Source organism: Numenius arquata, chromosome 5, assembly GCF_964106895.1.
Source record: "Numenius arquata chromosome 5, bNumArq3.hap1.1, whole genome shotgun sequence".
NCBI classification, from domain to species: Eukaryota; Metazoa; Chordata; class Aves; order Charadriiformes; family Scolopacidae; genus Numenius; species Numenius arquata.
The window spans coordinates 19,397,962-19,418,627 of record NC_133580.1 but is presented as its reverse complement, the minus strand read 5'-3'; the positions used below and the strand labels follow the sequence as shown (position 1 = coordinate 19,418,627).

Genomic DNA, 20,666 nt, shown 5'->3' with positions numbered 1-20,666 from the left:
CACTAATTAGAGCCAAATAAAACTACTGTTTGTGAAACTCTTAAGTTAAAATACAATTTTCAGAGGAAATATGGTAAACTCCAAAGCTCCTGTTTGCTTGGCCTTTCTTTTTAATTATGATGGAGGATGGCTGTTACTTGTTTAACAGAGGCTTACATGATTAATGCTGCAATGTTACTGTAATTAAAATGGCAAAAAAAGATGTGATTGGAACCCGTATAATTTACAGACATCTCGGCATTCTGGTGGCAGAGCAGCTCGAAGTGTTGTAAAGAGGAATCATAAAAATTTATTCTAATTAAAATTGCCAGATTGACTAAACAACAGGTGACTTATGTAACTTGAGCGACTTGCTCTTGGGGTGAGAAATCATCTGAAATCAGTGAATTATACAAAGCTGTCTATTATTCCCCTAAATGGGAAAGTGTGTGCTTACCATGGCAACCTGCATCAATTTTGCAGCCGCTGGAAAATACAGGGCCCTTTATTAAAGGAATAATCACGGCAAACAGCGGGCTGACCCTCGGCTCGGCGGGCATGGGGTGTGCGACACGGCGAGTTTCCGAGCGTCCTTCAGGGTCCTGGGCGGTTGCCATTGGGTTAAATCCCATCCTGCCACACCAAAACATGTCCCCGGCAGCTCGGGTGGGGGATTCAGGTACAGCACTGGACCGGCATCTCCAGAGGGGGTGGTACGAGGTGGGTACCTGTTTTTCCCCTCCCCCTCAAAAAAAAGCAGTAGAATTAACTTTTTTTTTTTTGTGCCATAAAGATAAATCATTTGGACCTCTCTCGCACGCTGCAGAGGGGTGTCGGGCAGGAGACTGCATTTCCCCTGGGTGCAGGGGAAGGAGCGCCCCCCGTCCCTGAAATACGGTGTATTACCAGTGTCTAAACTGCTCTGGTTCCAGCAGAGAACTGCTGAAGGGAAACGCACCACTGGGTTTGTATGTAGGTTGTTTTACTAAATGATCTATGTAATAATATATAAGTCAAAACTCTGTAATAATTGGCACCAAACAGCAAAGAGAACTTGCAGCTTTTATCTGTCTTAAGGGAAGCGCTGCCACTCAAAACTCGCCAGCGCTGTATTTTATTTCTCATACAGCATATATGAATGTAGGAGAGCCGATGTTTTTAAATGGGTCACAGGATTATTGGGAAGTTTGGCAGCCTTTCCTGACGGCAGGCAGGCAGGCAGGTAACGCCGCCGAGCGGGCTGGGCTGGGAAGCAGGAGCTCCGCCTGGGCTTGGGTGGCCTTTGCTCCGTCATTTCCCTTTCCATCCTGCGTTTAACCCCGGCGTCTGTTTGGAAAATAAATTCTCTATAGGAAGTCTATTATATATATATGCTAGCCAAAATGGGTATAATCACAGTAAGCATAATATGGCCCCAATTTTGCCGAGTATCTGTAATAGTAATGATCAGCTTCCCCACTCGCAGCATTAGCTCTCTTCGTGTTTTTATTTTTCAGCAAGAAACCCTTTTTTTTTTGTTCCATTTTCCTTATCGCGTTTTCACCCTTTTTCAAGTGTGGAGAACGACTCGCTTTGCAACCGCCTTCGTTAGCTACCGGCACGTTGTGTTTCATTACCGATGCCCACAGCCAGCTGCGGGTGACAGCCCGTGGCGGCGGGTGACCGGCGGTCACTGCTGTGTCGCTTCACCTTCGGGCAGGGACGGTCACTCTCGGGGCAGGGAAACGGCTTCAGTTGGTCGGCCGGGCTGGAGGTCTGGGGATAGTAAATAGGGGGACATGTGGATATGTCCCCCTATTTTTTTGTCCCCCCCTATTTTACGTGGGACAACTGGCTGTGGCGAAAGTGGAGCTTTATCCTGAAGAAATCCTGGGTTAACGTCAGTCCCTGTAGGAAAAGGAGAAAACTGAACCACAAAAAAAAGAAAAAAAAGATGAAAAAACCCCTCTCTGAATTGAAGCAATAGGAAATGAAAATTGCTGAGATATACTGTCATGTGGGTAGTGGTGCTACCAACCTTGTGCTGCAGTAATTACCTCTATGCATGCAATTTGTGCTCGGCTACGACTGATTTCCCACATCATCCGGTGCCCAGGCTATATTCAATCAGTCCCAGCTGGAGAAAACGATCTTGGATCATTTGGTGAGATGTCACCACAGATGCTACCTTGCCTCTCGCAGAAGCGCTCGGGAGCTGTGCGCCACGGAGCCTCCCTGGAGGTGTGGGGACAGTCATCAGAGGGTCCCAGCGCGGCAAGGGGGTGCTACCTCCTGTGGGGTGGGGGTGAAAGGCGAGGAGCTCCTGGCCCTTTTTGGGGAGCGGGCTCTGCTCCCCTGGGTGCGTGCGGGAGGCAGGAGGTTTCGTGGTCCTTCTTGCACCGTTTTATATGAAAAAGGAAAGAGCGAAGAGCGTTGGTTGGAAATTTTTGCGAGGGAGGTGGGTGTCCGCATCGCTTGCAGACCGAAATAGGTCGGGCACTTGATTTCCTCTGATGCTTTGGAAGCTTCATTAAAGATAGAAGGGAGGAGAGTAGTTGATGCGAGTGCAGCAGCCGGTGCTGCCTCCTCTGCTCGGGCACGTCCTGGTTTAACAGGGGAACCGCTCCCCATCCGGGTGAGGAGCCTCTGGATTTCTCAGTGCAACTAACTGGGCTTCGGGATTTGATACGGCTCAGTGAGAAGTTATAAAGGGGCAGCTCCCTTTCGGGGAGAGGAATTTGGCTAGAAACCTGAAGTCAAAACCGTGCATAGTAGTACTTCAGGAAAGGCCAGAGAGCCAGAAGTGGTTTTGGGAGCAGGAGGTGCATTAGTGGAGGGTATAAATTCTTGGTTGATGAGAAGATCAACATGAATCAGCACTGTGTGCTGGCAGTCCAGAAAGCCCCCCGCACCCTGGGCTGCATCCCCAGCAGCGTGGCCGGCAGGGCGAGGGGGGGGATTCTGCCCCTCTGCTCTGGGGAGACCTCCCTGCAGTGCTGCCTCCAGCGCTGGGGCCACCAACATCAGAAGGACATGGACCTGTTGGAGCGGGTCCAGAGGAGCCCACGGAGATGCTGGGAGGGCTGGAGCCCCTCTGCTGTGAGGACAGGCTGAGAGAGTTGGGGGGGTTCAGCCTGGAGAAGAGAAGGCTCCAGGGAGACTTTAGAGCCCCTTCCAGTCCCTAAAGAGAGCCTACAGGAAAGCTGGAGAGGGACTTTTTACAAGGGCAGGTAGTGATAGCATGAGGAGTAATGGCTTCAAACTGGAAGAGGGGAGAATTAGATTAGATATCGGGAACAAATTTTTCCCTGTGAGGGTGGTGAGACCCTGGCCCGGGTTGCCCAGCTGTGAAGCTGTGGCTGCCCCATCCCTGGAGGTGTTCAAGGCCAGGTTGGACGGGGCTTTGAGTAACCTGGTCTAGTGGGCGGTGTCCCTGGCCATGGCAGGGAGTTGGGACTGGATGATCTTTAAGGTCCCTTCCAACGCAAACCATTCTATGAGGCAGGGTCTGGCACACCCAGGTGTCTCCCCGGGTGGATGCTGTGCATATACTGGACTTTGGACTTGATTTTCACTCTGTGTTGACCAGCCGAGTTGTTTGTGCTGCTGACATCGCTGCTCACCACCATGTTTCAACAGGAGCTGTGTCTTCTCACTGCTCCCTCTGCCCGGCCTCGCTGCCTCTCCCGAGCAGCCATCGGGGCTGCCGGCGGCGCTGACTTCCACGGCCAGCATCTGCTGTGACAGGCGGTGCTTTTGCAGCCGCTCGCTGATTAGCTTTGGTCCCTGGGATGCATTGATTTACAGACCTTTCCTCTGCAATACAGCTTTTTCTCGATGACAGTCCATGAAGCACATGATAACTCAGCAGCCTAAATTATTCAGGCAAATTGAATGTGTTTGGCTTGTTCCAAACTTTTGTTTCCTTTCAGTGCTGTCAGGAGAACAGGTAGCCGTGACGCTTGTATCCAACTCGTTCCGGTGCCAGGGAGACACAAACAGCGCAAGTATAACCCGTGTTTTGCCTTGTTCATCACTGATTTCCACCTTCCGCCGTGCTTTTTTCTGGGCACTTTTGTGCCTCATAAAAATGTTTAACTTGTGTCTAGGGTTGCTCCCCTCTGCTACGCTGCTGCGCTCGGGGAAGTCACTTCATCTTCTGGCAGAAACAGCCTTGTGAAATACAAAGAAAATTCTGTGTCTGTTCCACCCTCCAGCCACGTGTCCTTTTGTGGAACTATCTTCACTCATGCAAATATTTTCACCCATTAGTCACCACTGTAGGATCCAGGAAGCTCACATTAATGAAGACAAGTAATTAAAATGAACAATTCCACCTGCAGTTCTCCCACCGCCTGACCTCTGCTTTGTCAGTCTTCCTCCATTGTTATTGGGTAGATATGTCCAATTAATTCACCGTAAAATCCACGTGAGCCCTTCTCTGGGTGGACATGCCTTGCAGAGACCACCGAGCTCTGGGGCGTCAAGTGGAGATAAGATGCTTTCCAAGTGCAGAAATGTCCCCTTGCTCTCTGGAGACTGTTCTGCATCAGGAGCTTCTGCGTATCGCTGGAGTTGTTGGCTTTTGCCCTCCAAACACCTGTATTTGGTTCCTACTTTGTCTGGAGGTTTAGGACCCGGCTCAAAGCCCGTTGAATCCAGCAGGACTGTTTCAGCGTAGACCACTGGGCTTGAAATAGGACCCAAGAGAGATGGCATCCTCGGGGGACGTGCTCTGAACTTTGCTTGAGACATCGGTCATCTAAGCCTGTGTGCAGAAGTGAGCTCAGGGAGAAGAGATCTGCTGCTGAGCATCGGTCTAATTCAGCGACCAAGGCAGAGCCGCTGCGGGGGGATGGAGGTTTGCCTCGGAAAATTCTAGCTGCAAATGAGACGCGTGATTTCAGGAATTAGAATAATTACCCCCTGGAACAGGTTCCCAAGGGATGTGATACATTCCGTATCACTTAGAGTCTTTAAATCACATTTGCATGTTTTCCCTAAAAGCGTGCCTAGTCACTCAAAGCGACGGGCTGTGCCTGGGAAGCACGGCGTGACAAAGCCCAGCATCCCGAGGTTTGCGAGGGAACAGAGCCGGGGCTCGCTGCGGTCCCGCCGGCATTAATCCCTGGAGGAGTGGGTTTTGGCACGTCCTCCAGAAGAGCTCACCGCTGTCCCCTCGGCTGGCGCTGGCTGCCGTGCAAGGATGTGCAGAATTGAGCAAGTAACCATGCCGGGGGTGACTCAGGAGCGAACTGCCCCAGCCAAAACCTGCCTTCCCTTTCCAAACACACGCAGTCCCTTCCTTGCTGAATCAGACGTCTCCAAGGGCTGAGCAATCCTGGCTGTATCAGTGTTTCCAGGACCTTCCCTCCCACCGCTCCCTAAATGATGAGAGTGTTTTTGAAGATCTCATTTCCTGGACTTTCCCTTTTATCTCTCCAAACAGCACGTAAATGAGCAGCCCTTTAGTTTTTAGTTACTGCTTCTGCGCCCGGTGAGCTATCAGAGGCTGTTGACGACGACTTTTCTCTTTCCCGTGCTCCTGCCGGCAGGATTTGGGGAGATAATTCATTTGGTCCTGGTGCTTTGTCAACTTTCAGCAGTTGTAATTGCCTAATGATCAGTGCTGATGCTGTTGTTAAGCCTGTTAAAACTTTGTCCTGCTGAACAGCCAGACTGTGGCTGTCTCATCATGTCATGCCTGCTGCTGTGTCGGCTGGGGACGCCTTTGACGTCCCTTCCTGGCCCCGGCTTTGGTTGGGGCTGCTGGCGCCTGCCGAGGGGGCACGGATGCAGGATGCAGCAGGGTGCTACCCACGCTAGGGTACAAATAACTGAAGAATAACCCCACGGAGAGCCAGATGCTCTGGTTCATAACGCATCTCCTTTTACCTGCCCCGATGCCCATGCTGGCCCCGAGGAGCCTGGTGAAGGTGGTCTATCGCCCCGAGCCCTTGCAGGGCATCGAGAGATGCTCTAGAGGAGACTGTTACTGGTAGGGCATTGCTGTTTAGCCACCTTCATGCCATTTTTGCTCTCCCATCTCTTTCGTTGTCATTTTTTTAGAGCTCTAATGGCACCATTTCGTGCTATCACCTTCTTCTCTATGCATCCAAGGTGCCCAACTGGCTGGTGCCGCCTTGCAAAGCTCCCGTCGCTCATCCTCTCCTCTTCCAAGGCTGTTTCTTACTTAATGGCACACGCTGAACGTTAGTGCATTACCATCCCTTTTCCAAGAACAGTCTCCATCCACTCTTCTCTTGTCCCCCAGTGCCTCATCCAATTTAATTAATTATACTTAGTATATTACGCATCCTGTCAAAGTTTTTCCTTTCCGAGGTTTAATGGTTTTTTAATTCTAATGCATGCTGCATGGGTAAGTGTTTTAGAAATGAGGCGAGCGTGCAGTGGCAAAGCGGCAGCGTTACATCCCTGTGCCGCAGACAGCGAGGGTGGATCCCCGTCGAGAGGCTCCAGCAGAATTACTGTCAGGACCGTGTTGCCTGCCTCCCCGTTGCATCCCCCTCCTGGTCCTTGGAGTGGGGAAGGGAGGGGAAAATCAGGCCGATTCCCACCGCAGAGGGATGCGTTTGGGTTAAACCTGCCCACTTATGGTGCATCTCGTGCTCCGGCCGTGGGAGCGGGCGCCCGGCTGGCGGCTCAGCCCCGGCACTGGCCGCCGCAGTCCTGTGGTGAACTCCAACATAATGAACTTGACTCTTCTCCACGCGTGGAGTCTGTCTGAAAGCCCCAAATTACATCAGTCATTTCGGCGTTGCTTTATCCCTTTGAAGGAAGGCTGCGTTAAGGATGCGGTGGGGACTAGACTAATCAGGTAACGCCGGCTGGGGCTAGTGCTTATCGCTCTCTATTTCCCAGTGACAGTTAAAAGGTTTGGTCAGAAAAGTGGTTCAGGAGGAATGACTTTGTGGGGCCTTACACCTCCTAGTTTGGGTATTTCCAGATAAAACCTGCTCAGGCTAAGAGGGTTGTGGGTTGGTGGTTGGTTGTTTTTTTTCCTTGCCTGTCAGTGTTGCAAAGTGCTTAGGTTTTGAAAATCCAGCTGGGCTCTGTCTGTCTGTCACCCCATCACCGGGAGTAACGATGCCGTGGTGCGATTTAGCTGACAGCCCTGTGAACCGGGGCCGGGAGCCAACACAACCCAGCCTGACCTCGGGGCAGCACTGCGGAAAGGCTCCTCGGAGAAATCGGGAATCACAGGAGGCTGCGCAGGCAGAGAGGTCCAGCGAGAAGTCCGCCATGCTGGAGCAGCCCTCCTTGGGGACCAGGAGCCTCCTGCCCACTGCCTTGGAGCCACAGGATGGCAGGACCCCAGGAAGACATGCAGACCCCCCACGTCAGACTTGGCATCAGTGCCCAGGCACCGGTGGGTTGGCATCGGCTTAGCTGGAGCTGTAGAGCCAAATTTTTCCTTCCAGTGCTTACACAGGTCATGGAAGTGTGGTGATTTTCCATTCCTCTTGTTCAGCTGTCTCCCCTCTTCAGTTTACAGCCCCAGAAAAACTCAAGGGTTCGTTTTCCATCCCTCCATGGCTGCAGGGCCAATGGGACAGGATGAGACAGGATGGGATGGGACCCCACCTGTATTGCTGGAAATAGAGCTTGTCCGTGACTTGCAGGTAATGTAATTAGGCTTATATGAGGTTTTAGATTTGATTCTTGGCCTTAGAGTTATTTTATTTTTATATTTATACGCTATGATCATTCTCTTAATTAGTGAAGGTAAACTTAATTGCCAGAACGAAGTTTTGGCTGAATTAACTGGGCCAAATTCCCAGGCTTTGGCAGTGATGTGATCTCTTCTGATGGCCGTGGGGCCAGTCTAACCCATGGCTGGCGTTCCCCTGGCATTGCCTTTATCCCTCCTTGGCGTGGAGATCTGTGGCCAGGGCAGAGAGGACCAGGACCATCCTTGTGTTGCAGTGAGTGATGGTGCCAGATCAGACCATGGGTGCTGTTGGGTGCTGGACAACATAGATTAGCTTTTGCAGACCTGTCGCCATGGACATCCCAGTTCCCTGTGGGATTTTCTGATGCACCCGCCACCCCAGACCAGCATCTCCTAGTGGGACATCCCTGTGCTCCAGAGGAGAGGATCCACCAGCATGGGAAAGCCTTGTGTTCATCCAAAAAAGAGTTAACGTAGAACACCAGGGAGGGGACAACGCCAGGCTCCAGGGTGGAGGAGCGAGAGGTCAATGTCATGATGAAGGACGGCCAGCCACCACCGCTTTTGGTTTTAAAAAAAAAGGGAAAAATTCCCTAGCTCTCTCCCAACAGTGGGGAACGCCCCATCGTGCTGGGAAGCCTTCCAGCTCCCTCCGCTCTTCAGAGCTGCACACTTTTAGAAAGTACAAAGAGCTTCTCATAATGTTTTGCCTTGTGGGTACGTCTATGATTAATTCCGTGCAAGCATTACTGGTGCAATAACAATACTGGAGGTCCTAAAACTGAAAAAGGAAACACATTTGGCTCGTACTTCATACACAATCACTTACACTTAAGCTATTGATAGTTGATTGGGATCTGTAGACTGCTGGGCTGGTGCCACTGGGTTTCTGAGCGCGTTCAATGGCTGGAACAGACAGCGAGGCTGTAGGTTTTGGCAAGCTGTAGGTCTCATTAGTCAGGCTGACTGTATCTGACACGAGAGATTCCCATCCACCAAGATGAAGCTCACTTCCCTAGGCTTTGGCTGACGTCCCAACAATATTTACATGAAGGACAACAGAGGATCAGTGTTAGATTAAGGCTGTTCCAGTAGGCAGACAGTTAAATATTCTATTGAAATACTCTTTTGATTATTTAGATAATAATGAAGTTTATGCATGTCCTTGAGAAATCTGGAGAAAGGCAGTTGTTTTATGCTAAGCATGCAAAGATGTGTTTAATCTTGATAATAGGAGTAAATTATGTATCAGCGTTTATAACCTCGGCTCCTCTATTTCTCACTTGTTGTGTGGAAGCACCAGAAACCTCACGGGGACGGCAGAGCCACACCGGGAGGGTGCCCAGGAGATGGGGGTCTCACCGGCATCCCTGCTCCTGCTGCCATCCTGGCCCTCTGCATCCCTGTGGGGAGAGGATGAGGACGAGGATGAAGATGGGTTGTTCCGCTTCATCCTGGCCAAGGGAGGTGCTGGTTGCTTTAATACATTTAATACGCCGTGAGCCCCCCAAGGGGTGTACGTGGGTAGGGAAGCAGCAAGGGCAGGGATGCTGCTCCCACAGGCGCTGGGCCAGGAGCTGGCCCGGTACAAGCAGCTGGGAATTGCTTCTTATCTCCCCCAACTGTAATTTCTGTTTTGTTGGATTTTTATCTGAATCGTGGAGCAGCTATTTTCCGAACAATGCCTAATTTTGAGTGGGGCAGGGTAGTAATTCGATTTATTGCTGCTGTTGGAACGTGGCTGCCTGGCTGGTCCCACGTTACCCCGGCACAATATGTGAATTTTTCTGTTTCGGATTTGACAATAGTGGCGGAAAGTAACCTTTGGATTAATTTGCTTTAGTGGCTAAAGTCCCATTAAATGGAAGGCAGCTGGTGTCAAAGGCATAAATGGAGACAAAAGTTTTGCTCCCAATTGTGAGAAATGTGTTTAAACAGACTAGAAATGTTTCCATCTCTGCAGGGTATAATATACTCAAATGGTTACATTAACATGAAAAAAATATAAGAAAGAGTGTATTTAGGACAATCCCTCTGTATCCAGTGTTAATGAAATTGAATTCCAGTAATGAAGTCACGGGGACGTATTCTGCACTCGTGCAGGCAGCGTGAGCCTTAACGGGAGCTGTGCCTATGAATTACGGAGCCGTAATGCTTCGAGATGGAAAAGGTCTATCGCATCCCAGAGTGCTCTCCTCTCCGAGGACCGGATCCTGCATCCCAGCATCAGTCAGGATGTTAATGAGCCCTGTATGGAGGCATGAGGAGCGGAGGTTCGGAGGTGAAATCCCCGCCGCTCAGGGGCCGGCACGAGCTCTACGGACCACTTAAGTCCTTGGAAAAGGATTATAATTGGAGTTTAAATGGCGTGTTCCACCGGCCCTCTGAAGGAGAATTAATTTTGCCGTGTGAATGAGGTGGGGATTGGCCCGTGGTCCCCACTAAAGCGGGGCAGCCAGCATTAAATTGCATCCCAGCCCGTAACACCTCCTGGGTCTGGCTCGGCCGTCATGCCCAAACCCCGGCTCCTCTCGCCTTGGTTGATCGCCCTCCTTCCCACAGCCACCTTCTCATCCCAACAGCCTCGGTGTGCCTGGAAGGACGTTTTTCCAGAGAAAATCTTTGGCATCAAATCTCTCTTCCAGTGTGCAGCCGGCCGGGCGCCCCAGGTGGGTCGGTGTGTCGGTCTTCATTCACAAGACAGGGAATGTTCTGCAGAGGAAAGGGGGTTAGTAATGGTAATACAGAGCAGGGGAAGAGATGAATGGGCCAACCGCCCCAGCTGGTGTGAATCCGTGTGTGTCCCTGGCACGTCCTGGGAGCCGTGTGTGTCTGCAGCAAGCGGGAGCGAGCCCTGGGGCATCTCTCTGTTGGCCATCACAGAAGCGCTGCCCACGAGCTGCATTCAGCCATGGGTCCTTATCAGCAATTGCCCGATAAATTAATCTAATTCACATCCCTTGTTTCATTAAAATAATTCCTCGCAGGCATTTGCTTTGTCCAAGCGCTGTTGACCTCCTGTGTCGGGACAGACAATCCAGGATTAAAAATACAGCATTTTTGAGCTTGCATAAATCCCAAACAATGGGGAAAGAGAGGAAAAAAGAAGGGCTTCTTGTTGCGGTAAAGAACATTTGTCACTGTCCCTAGTTATTAGTATCCTCCAAGCATTGTGCGAGGGAAGCCACGCCAGGATTACATTTCTGCATAGACTGGAGATTTCTTATTAGGAAAGGCGAAGAAGGCTCTGTAAAAGCCCATAGGTCAAAAATATAATACACTATTCCCCACCTCTTGTTTCCTGATATTATGCTATTACGGGAGATAAGGGAGAGGTGCAGAGTCTTAATTTACAAGCAAATGATGAACCACGGCTGGGGACTGTTTGTATTTTGCTCGAGCTTATTATTTTATCTGGAGCGTGATGAGGTGGATGGCTGCTCCCCGTCCGGGAAGAGCTGCTCCGGGTGGGATGGAGGGGAGGTGGGCTCTGCCGGCGGGCCCAGGGTGCCACACGGGGGCTTGAGGACATGCCCCGCACCTTCTGGTGTGCATCCGTTAAGAGAATTAAGGTGCTGGAGTTGAAAAGAAACCCCGAAATAGCTGGAAAGAGGAGTGTTAAATAATGCAGTTGTGCATTGTCCATGAAAGATGGCTAACCATGAGTAAACATCAACAGCAGTGTTTGATCCCTTCATGTTTACTATTTATTCATATTTATTATTCATAAATTCCGTCACAAATGTTAGGCCCGCACCCCAGTGAGACATTTGCATTTTATTTTAAGTTTGATTTTTTCTTCCCCCCCTTCCCCCCCCCCGCCAACTCCTTCCCCTTAGTTTCGTGAACTGAGATTTAATGATTTGCTTTTCCACGTCGTTCCCATGCTGGCTCTCCCTGGCTTTCCTCTTCTTGTTTCAGGAAGAGATTTCTAACATGGAAAAGTGATATTTGAATAGATTCCCCTAAGGCAATCAATTTACTTTTAATTTGTCTGGAACTAAGCTTTTCTTTGTTGCAATGAGAAAGGATTGAAACTGCTGTAAAATTTATTAGCTTCCAGGAAGATTTTGAAATGAATTTTTTAATGATCGTGCTGTTTGCTGTACCCAGGAGCAGTGTCATTGTGATTACAGTATAATCACTGGGTTGCTGAAGAAACACCGAAATGTGGAGATAAAGCCAGGCTCCAGCAGGATGGTACCTACGGAACCGGCCCAGCTCCGGGCACGCATGCCCTGCTCCAGCACGATGCTCCCCCGTGCCCTCCCCGTCCCAGCCGGGCTGAGATTCTTCCCATCGCCCCCTTTTTTTTCCCTTATTTTTCCTTTTCAAGCGACTCCTCCTCTCCTTTTCCTTGCTCCCCATGTAATAGCACAAATGAGCTCTACTTACTCACCCCGGCAAAGCTGCTCTGACATGGATTGGATTGAACCGAGCGGCTGTTTGAAAATGGAAACTCCAGGGACTATTGTCATCGCCCAAATTGCACCTTAGATTGTGTAACAGCACATGTCATCTGGCCATTTATCAGGAATATTACATTCCCAGGCGCTTGCACCTTGCTACGATTTAACTTTGTCTCTTTGGCCAGCGCTGCGATTCCACTGGAGATAATTCAATTGCTCCGAGAGCTGAGCCTTGCACACCCGCTTCATGGTGCTCTGCCGCAGAACCGAGACTGAAAGCACCTGGATATTCGTTAATCCTTCCTTTTGACAAGAGAAGGCCCCCTGCAGGGAGGAGCTGGAGGCTCTGTTGCTCCAGTGCCCACCCCATGTCCTCTGCTGGCTCCTCCTGGGCTCCTCCCGGCTCTTGGGCATCCATCCCATCTCTATGTTCTCCTGGCCAAGAGCCTTCATGGTGGGACTGGGACCTGCTGGCACTTGGACCCCTTGGATGGGTGCTGTGCTGGGCTCAGCCCTGGGAATTAGGGCAGTCCTAGCATTTAATGTCACCTCCCTGCTTCTTGTATCACTGTGCCGTTGTCCCCAGCTTCTGCTCTCCACCAGAGATGATGGCCATGCATCTGCCCACAGATGAGCCAGGGGGTTCCTTGTCTCTCCCACCAGGTTTTCCTGCAGCCGCTGGTTCTCGGCAGCCTCAGGCAGGGCAGGCAGGGCTGGCTGGGGCTCATTATTAGTTGTCTTCGTGCTGGTCCCTGAGGTGAAAGTAGAGAAGGTTTGAAATCCGGAGCTCAACATGGGTTTTGCCATACTTGTCGAGGAGCATATTTATTCCAGGGGTGGCTGGTGGTTTTATTTTATTTCCTATTTGCTATGTGAGAGCCTACGTTTAGCAATAACATATTTTTTCTGCCAAGCCTGGCTTCAGGATAACTGCTCACCTCTTGATGGTGAAGCTTCTGCCGGGATGTTTTGCACCTTGGGGGGGAAGCAATTTTAAAAGCGACCTTGCCCTAAGGTGCTCTGAAACGAGATTCTGGAATTGTGTGGGGCCGAGGCAGAATGGCTGAAAAATGGAGGTTGCTGCTGCGGGACCGGCGCACCCCGTGTGCCAGGCTGCGTGGCCATCACCCCTGTGTGGCCGTCACCCCTGCGTGGCACCCGGTGAGCTCCTCAGCATCTCTCCAGACAGCCTGTGTGTGACACGGGTGTCCCTACAGCCACATTTGGGATGGGAGGATGTGCTTGGCTCCTCGAAAAGCCCAGCCCAGCTGAGGGTGGCGCGCACAGTCCCAGCCGTGGTGTCCCCTTTCCCTGGCCGTGGTGTCCCCCTTCCCCAGCCCATGCCAGCCACCAGGTCCTTGCCAGCCTTGGGCTCCTCTGGGACTCCTGTGCGGGATGAGGTGTCTGTTCCATTGCAGAGCTCACCCAGCACTGCCCCTGCATTGTTTCCTCCTCCCCTGGCTCCCCGGCGGGCAGGAGTTTCACGCCAGCTTGCCCGAGCCCCTGCCATCGGTGGGAAGCCACCTGTCCTGGCCGCCTGCCACCCCTCACCTCCAGCGCCGTTATTACCTGGGCTTTGCTCCTTGCATTAAGAACATTTTTTTAGTGCAGACAGTTAACAGTCCTATTGACTCGGGCAGGTCTCGGGCCGTAAAAGAATTTCCTGTTGTCCTATTTCCGATTGTTAAAGTGGTAAAAAAACCAAGACAGAGCAGTACAATAAAGAGCCGGTGAACGGGAATGACCATCCTGGGTGCCATCAGGGCTGGGTGAGTCACTGCAAAGGGCAGTGCCAGCAGCGGTGGCCAGTGGCTCCGTGCCTGCCTCTGCTTTGGGGCAGGAGCTGCTCCTGCAGAGGAGGAGGATGTGAGGTGGCAGCCCCAGGATGAAGGAGGAGCCCAAAGCCCCCTGAATCTGGACCTGGGATAGCAGAGGAGTGGTGTGGCATTTGTGTGTATCAACAGGGCATGCTTGTGGTGTAAAAATAGTGTTTTATGTCAACTATAGGTTTAAGACGGCGATGGGTGGGTAGCTGAAGATCCTCCTTCTGCCAAGGAGAAGTGGCTCCTGCTCAGGGCTCTGTGCTGGTCCCTGGGTCTGCTGCCTGATCGGGGCTGCTCTGGGCAGCCCAGATACGTGTTGTCCCCGAGAGCAGGATGGTTTCTGGTTGTGGGACCGTTGTCTCTGCAGACCAAAGCTGAGACGTGTGGTGGGGACAGGAGCAGGCAGGCGGAATGTGCCGTGGAGCCACCTGTTGTCTTCACGTCTGTGGATGGATGGTGACTCCTGTCCCTCTGCCTGTCAGCATGGCATCCTTCATACTTGTTACATTCCCTTCGTAAAATAAAAGATGGAAACGGTATCATTTAATGTACTGCTTTTCATCTCTTCTTCTGCCTGCATTTCAGCTGCTGCTGGCACGACTTGCAGACAAGCATCTTGGTGCCCAAAGCGGATCATCTCCCCAGCAGATAGGCACCGCGCCAGCGGGCTTTAGGAGCACGGGGCCCTTTCTAGGCTTTGAGGAATATCCACTTGCCGTGCAGTAACTGGTGAAGTCCTCGATTCGTTTTTAACTGTAAAATGTGCCCTGGCCGGAGTGTGGTTTTCCTGGGCTGCGGTGGTCCCATGGATGTGGGGCTGTGCAAGGAAGGTGAGGAGCAGCAGCATCCCCTGGCCTTCCCACGCTGGACCAGCCATCCCAGCACGTGCCCAGATCCGGCCTTTCATGTTTGCGGTGAGACCGGAGTGATGTGTGCTCCGGCAATGCGCCCAAGGTCACACAGCACAATAAATCAGTGTCTCATCGGGGATGAGAACCCAAGATATTCCTGTAGCCCCTCCAGCCATCACCAAGTCCTCTGCTATCACAGCCAGACTACACAACTTTGTATGCCTGTAGCATCCTTTTGAAGTTAAGTTGTGGATAAATAGGCAGACAGCAACACTTTCTGGGCAATTTTTCTCTTTTTTTCTTTTTCTATTTTCCTCAAGTACTTGAAAGTAACAGAATCAAACTATAAGAGCACCGGCTTTTAGATCTTGGCGCAGGTTGTTCTGCATGTAAAGCTCAAGAGCATCTTTCTCTCAAACTGCCGAAACCCAGACCTCCTGCACAGCCACCCGGCGCCACGCTCCGCACCACCAGGTAGCCGCTCTGATGTAGAGAAAAAGCTTATGTTTTACCCATAGATTTTTCAATTAATTGGCTTCTTCTCCTTTAAAAAAAAAAAAAAACCAACAAAAAATCCTTTCTTTTTTCTTTTTTCTTTTTTTTTTTTTTTTGAGGTCTGCCTTTTACTCGTTTATTCTCTGTAAGTGTTAAGCTGCTCATATTTTGGTGCATTGTGTTATGTGCTGCGAATTTTTATCAGCCGCCCTAGCGCTCGGATGTGGTGGAAATACCAATGTGCCTGAGGAGCGGAGGTTATGCACACAGATGTACAGAGCATCGAAATGAAGGGTTTGCAGGCGGACGGGAAGCAAACCCAGGCTTGGTCTGGCGCCTGCACCTTCGCAGGCTCCGATCCGTCCAGCCGGCACTGGCCGAGCCCCGTCTCCTATGGATAATGGTACGGGTGCTTGGACGCTGCTTTGCGGGTGTATAGGAAGGAGCTTCGTCTACACGTAGGAGAAGGTTGTGCTTTATGAGGGCTGGCTGCAATTATAAATTCCGATCAAATGAAGGAAAAGGCGTAAGCCGAGGCTGAAATGCAGCCGGCAGCCCGCGGTGTTCAGCATGGCTCAGCAAAGGCTGGGGATGTCGAGAGTCCTGGGTTTTGCTTTCCAGCTTTGCACTTGGCTGAGCCCTGGTTTGTCCATCCACGGTGGGGGGGGGGGGGGAGGTGAGGTCCTGCGATCCCTCAATGATGGCCGGCAGCACGGGGGACGCGTGTGAGCATCGGGCACGAGGGTTTGCACCCCCCTGGGAGCGCTCAGAGCTGGGCAGGGAAGGTCCTTGGAGAGGGCTAAGCCACCACGCCGTATTTCAGCCCTGTGGAGTGGTGTCGGGACAGCCCTGAGTGGAGAGAAAGGATCTTTATTGCTGTGGTATGAATAAAGCCCCAGCGCTGGGAATGACACATTTAATCTTCAGTGGAGTGGGCAGTCTCGGGGATTTATAAAGCCTCTGTCGTGTGGGAGGTCAGTGGGGATTAAGCAAAAAGTAAAAACACAAATATACACCAAAAAACCCAAAGAGAACACCAGCCTCCTTCCACTGCCTTCCCCTCTCTGCAAAAAGCCAAGCTTAAAAATCACATCAAACTGAGCTTAAAACATAGAATCACAGAATGGTTCGGGTTGGAAGGGACCTTAAAGACCATGCAGTTCCACCCCTGGCCCTGGGCAGGGACACCTCCCACCAGACCAGGTTGCTCAAAGCCCCATCCAGCCTGGCCTTGAACCCCTCCAGGGACGGGGCAGCCACAGCTTCACAGCTGGGCAACCTGGGCCAGGGTCTCACCACCCTCACAGCAAAGAATTTCTTCCCGAGATTTCATCTAAATCTCCCCTCTTTCAGTTTAAAACCGTTACCCCTTGTCCTATCTCTCCCCTCCCTGATCAAGAGTCCCTCCCCGTCTCTCCTGTAGCCGCTTTAGGCACTGGAAGGAGCTCTAAGGTGGCTTTGGGCACTGGTTACTGACCCCAGAAGGTGGTGGCTGGGAGCAGGGTTGTCATATGGGACAGACCCTGGGACACATTTGCAGCCCTAACTCCCTTCCCCAGGCTGGTGGCAGCAGGTGACACACGACCTGTTGGAACTTGACCTCCTGTCTTTAGAGCAGCAGAGAAATATCAGTAAAAAATAAAACAACCTATCCCTCTTCCAAGCCCGCCCATAAGACAGGTTGCTCTTTGGGGTGGGATAACGGCTGCCCGGGTGGGAGCGATGGCTTGGCGGGGGGTTCCCCAGCCCGGGCAGGGTTTGGGTGGGGGGTGGTGGTGGCAGGCACCCCAAAACCCCCACGACCACCACCCCGTTGACCATCCCTTGTGTTTTGTCCCCGCAGATCAGAGCGAAGGATTCCATTGCAGGGAGGAGTGCCGCATCCTGGGCCACTCGGACAGGTGCTGGATGCCCCGTGGCGCCGTCCCCAGCCGCGCCAAATCCCCCGAGCACGGCAGGAACGTCATCGCCCTCTCCATCGAGGCGACGGCGGTGGACGCGGAGCCTTACGCAGACTGCAGCACAAAAAGGACCTTCGCCACCTTCGGCAAGGAGGGTGGCGAGCCCCTGGCCGAGGAGCGGCTCGCCAACCCCAAAGGCAAAAGAACGGTGGACCCGGCCGCCTGCAGCCCCAAGGTGAGCGGTGCCGTCCGTGAGGCGGGCAACGGCTGCGAGGCCGTCAGCCCCGTCACCTCGCCCCTCCACCTGAAGAGCCCTTTGGCCGGCAAGCCGGCGGCTACCTACGGCGCGGGGCATTGCGCCGGCAACCGGGAACGGGAGCCCTTTGGGAACAGTGGTCCCTCCCGGCCCACGGAGGCAGAGCCCCGGGGGGCGGACAGCGAGAGCGGAGGGCAGGAGGGCAACCCCCTCCTCCAGGAACGCCGGGACAAGGACTCCCCCGGCACCCGGAGACTAAAAGACATCGTCCTCTGAGCGGCGAGAGGAGGAGGATGGAGGATGAGGAGGATGAGGGACCGCACGACTCCCAGCGCAGATTGTTTTTATCGCTTACCAATGGTTCACAGATTGCTGTATTTAAAAGCTTTCCCTAAATGTATTGTTTATAAATGAAGCTATCGTTAATGTGACAATCCCACTTGTCTCAACAGGGGTGTGCAGCCGGAGCAAAGTAGCTGGGGTTTTGCTTTTGCCGGGAGGCGGTGGGTGGCGGGGGCAGAGGCGAGACATCCGTCCCCCCCCAACCTCGGTCCTCAGGAGCACTCAGTATCCCCTCCTCGGAGTTTCTATATTTTTATATCTCAAAACCGAAGATAAATTTCCATTCCTGGAAAGAATCGAATGGCAAATTCCTTATTCGGAGATCTTTAATAGTCACCCCAGCGGTTTTGTAGCCCAGACAAAATAGCGGCCATTTCTTGTGTGCGGCTGTTCCAAACAACAGTCGGGTGGGTTTTAATATTCGCCCAACACGAGGTTGTTTGTATTTTAAGATGTTGCTATTTTGCTATGGACACCCCTGCATTTATGAATCCTTTTGCTGTCACACGCTTATCTGTACTATTATTGTATTTGATATTGCAAATTACTGTATGTCTAGTGATGGCAAAAGGCTTTCCAGCTTAAAAAAAAAAAAAAAAAAAGAAAAAAAAGAAAAAAAAATCACAATCATCTTACTTAAACCTTGGGGAACCTGCAGTTTTCAGACCCGGTGGAGCCAGCGCTTCTTCCAGCCCCCACCATCGCCTGCAGCCACCCCTGGCTTTTGCAGGGCAGCGGCAGGGCGTTACGGGAAGCCATTTTGGGGAAAATTCTGCCTGGATTGTAATTGTCAGATGCACTGTGCTGAATTTTTTTCCCTCGCCCGTTTCTTTTGGATAATTTTCAAGGCAATGCATGGAAAGTTGTTTTCCAGAAGTTGGTTGGGTTGTTTTTTCTCTAGTTCCCAGATTTAGATATCCCCTGTCTCCAACCATTTCCGAGTCAAAGTGACGGAATTATTTAAGAGATCTAAATTACCTTCTCAATTAGACACATACTTCCACCTCAGCATTTCCCAGTCATGATTATGCCAAGTGTGTGTTTGTGTGTGTGTGTGTGTATGTGTGATCATGGCATGGATTTCAGACTGTTCTGATATCTTTTTATCCCTGCATCATAAATAAGTATGGAATGAGCAATAGTGATGTTAATTTAGGGGCAGACAGGTGATATGTAACAACGCTACTAATTCAATTAATGTGCCTTCTTAATGGAGAAAAAATGAAAGCAATTCATTATTTTTTCTCATAATTAAGGACTTTTTTTTGTGTGGGTACAAATTTACTCATATAAAATTGATTTAAAAATTGAGCTACTTTAATAGCCATTTTGTAGAAGGGAGAGAGGGAAGGGGTTTCACAGCTCTCTGCTCTCTTGCAGTGATAATTCCTCAGTGAGGTATGAGAAAGGTAGGAGGATTTCAGTTAGTGTATTATTATTATTATTATTATTATTATTATTATTAACCCTTCACCAGACAGATTTTCCTACCCTAAATAATGTTTCCTAGAATTTAAAATTGATTATGGAAGGGAAAATATATAGCTCTTGCCAATGTTTGCTGTACCAGCAAGTTGAAATTAGTGGTTTCTAGATAAATAGTCTTTCTAGGTCTACATATCATGATAAAATATTTGTTACTTTGATTTATTTAAATTAAAAACATCAACAAGAAAACAAGCTCCAGTCATTATTATCCTCAAAATAAAATTAAGCTCCAGCCGTTTGTTTCTTCGGGGCAGATTGATCCTGCCCGAAGCCAAAGCTGCTCTGAGACAGGTCCTCCGCAGTCAGTCTGTTCCCCCTGCCGCTTCCTAGGGCCAGGAATTGGGAAAGAACCAACGAAAAACAAGGAAATTTGTGACGCTTCCCTCGCTGGTGTTGATGACTACCTCATTCAGCTCCCATCCCACGCCTTGACCTGATGTCCTGCATCCCTCCGGAAAGCCAACCGGGGGTTTTTCCCGTCTCTTCTGGAGTCTGAGCCCATTTTTCAGGGATATGTTATTTCTCTTCCAGCGGTGTTTCCTGCCTGCGTTCTGTTACTGCTGTCATTTATTTCTAGTTGTTTTTTTCCTGAAATGTGTCTATTATTATAACACAAGCAAAGAAGAAAGTGGCTGGCTTGGGACCGCTGGAGTAACTGGATTTTCTGTAACTGACTGGGTTTATTCTGATGTTACCTGTTTTTGTCAGCTCTGGGTGGGGTTTTTTTTTTGCGGGGGTGGGGGGGGAAGCTTCTCGTATCTGTTTGCTGAGCCTGCGACGCCCCGTCTGTCAGATCCTCTTGGCTTCACAGGTCAACAGCCCCCACGTCACCCCATCGTCCGTCCCCCCACCTCCGGCAGGATGGGACCTGGCAGGTCTTCGCAGGGATGGGGAGCTCTGGTCCCCCCCCGTCCCCGGGCGCCCCGTCGTCACCACCATCACCGTCATCCCCAGCTGCCTGCAAAGCACAGGCCATTAATTTCTGCTGAGCGTTGCCCTCTGCCTGCGGAGCCGCCACCACCAGCCCGGCGTTTGGGATGAAAAATAGATGCTAACTGAGAAGGAAGAAAGAGAAAAAAAAAAAAAAAGGAAAAAAAAAAAAAAGAAACATTTCTCTAATTTACCCAGAGGAAACGTTCCTTGCCACTCTGAATAAAAGCGCAGCTGAGAAGGAATGTGAAATAATTCTGTATTAAAAGGGGGCATTAAAGAGGTCACTAAACCCTTATGCCTCCAAGAAAATCGTTTAAACACCAGTTTTCCGGGCTGACCCGGGCTGCGGCCGGGAACGGGGAGCGAGGGGCCCTTCCCTGGCACGTCCTCGCCGTGTGGGGCCAAGGGGACAGCCGGAGAGCCACCCCGGCCCCCTCCTGAATATTCTGCTACTCCTGTCACTGTCCCTCTGTGTCACTGGAGATGAGTTCAGGGTTCCTGGGCAAATCGCAGTCTC

General features: G+C 51.1%; 1 protein-coding gene across 1 annotated transcript in view; it reads left to right on the top strand.

Moving 5' to 3' along the window:
- Positions 1 to 18,309, top strand: part of PCDH19 (protocadherin 19) — a 57,802-nt gene extending 39,493 nt beyond the window's left edge. The window contains exon 5 of the mRNA XM_074148114.1: positions 17,073 to 18,309. Within this exon, the coding sequence (XP_074004215.1) occupies positions 17,073 to 17,662 (590 nt within the window). The 3' untranslated portion in view covers positions 17,663 to 18,309. The remainder of the gene's footprint in view (positions 1 to 17,072) is intronic.
- The last annotated feature ends 2,357 nt before the right edge of the window (positions 18,310 to 20,666 follow it).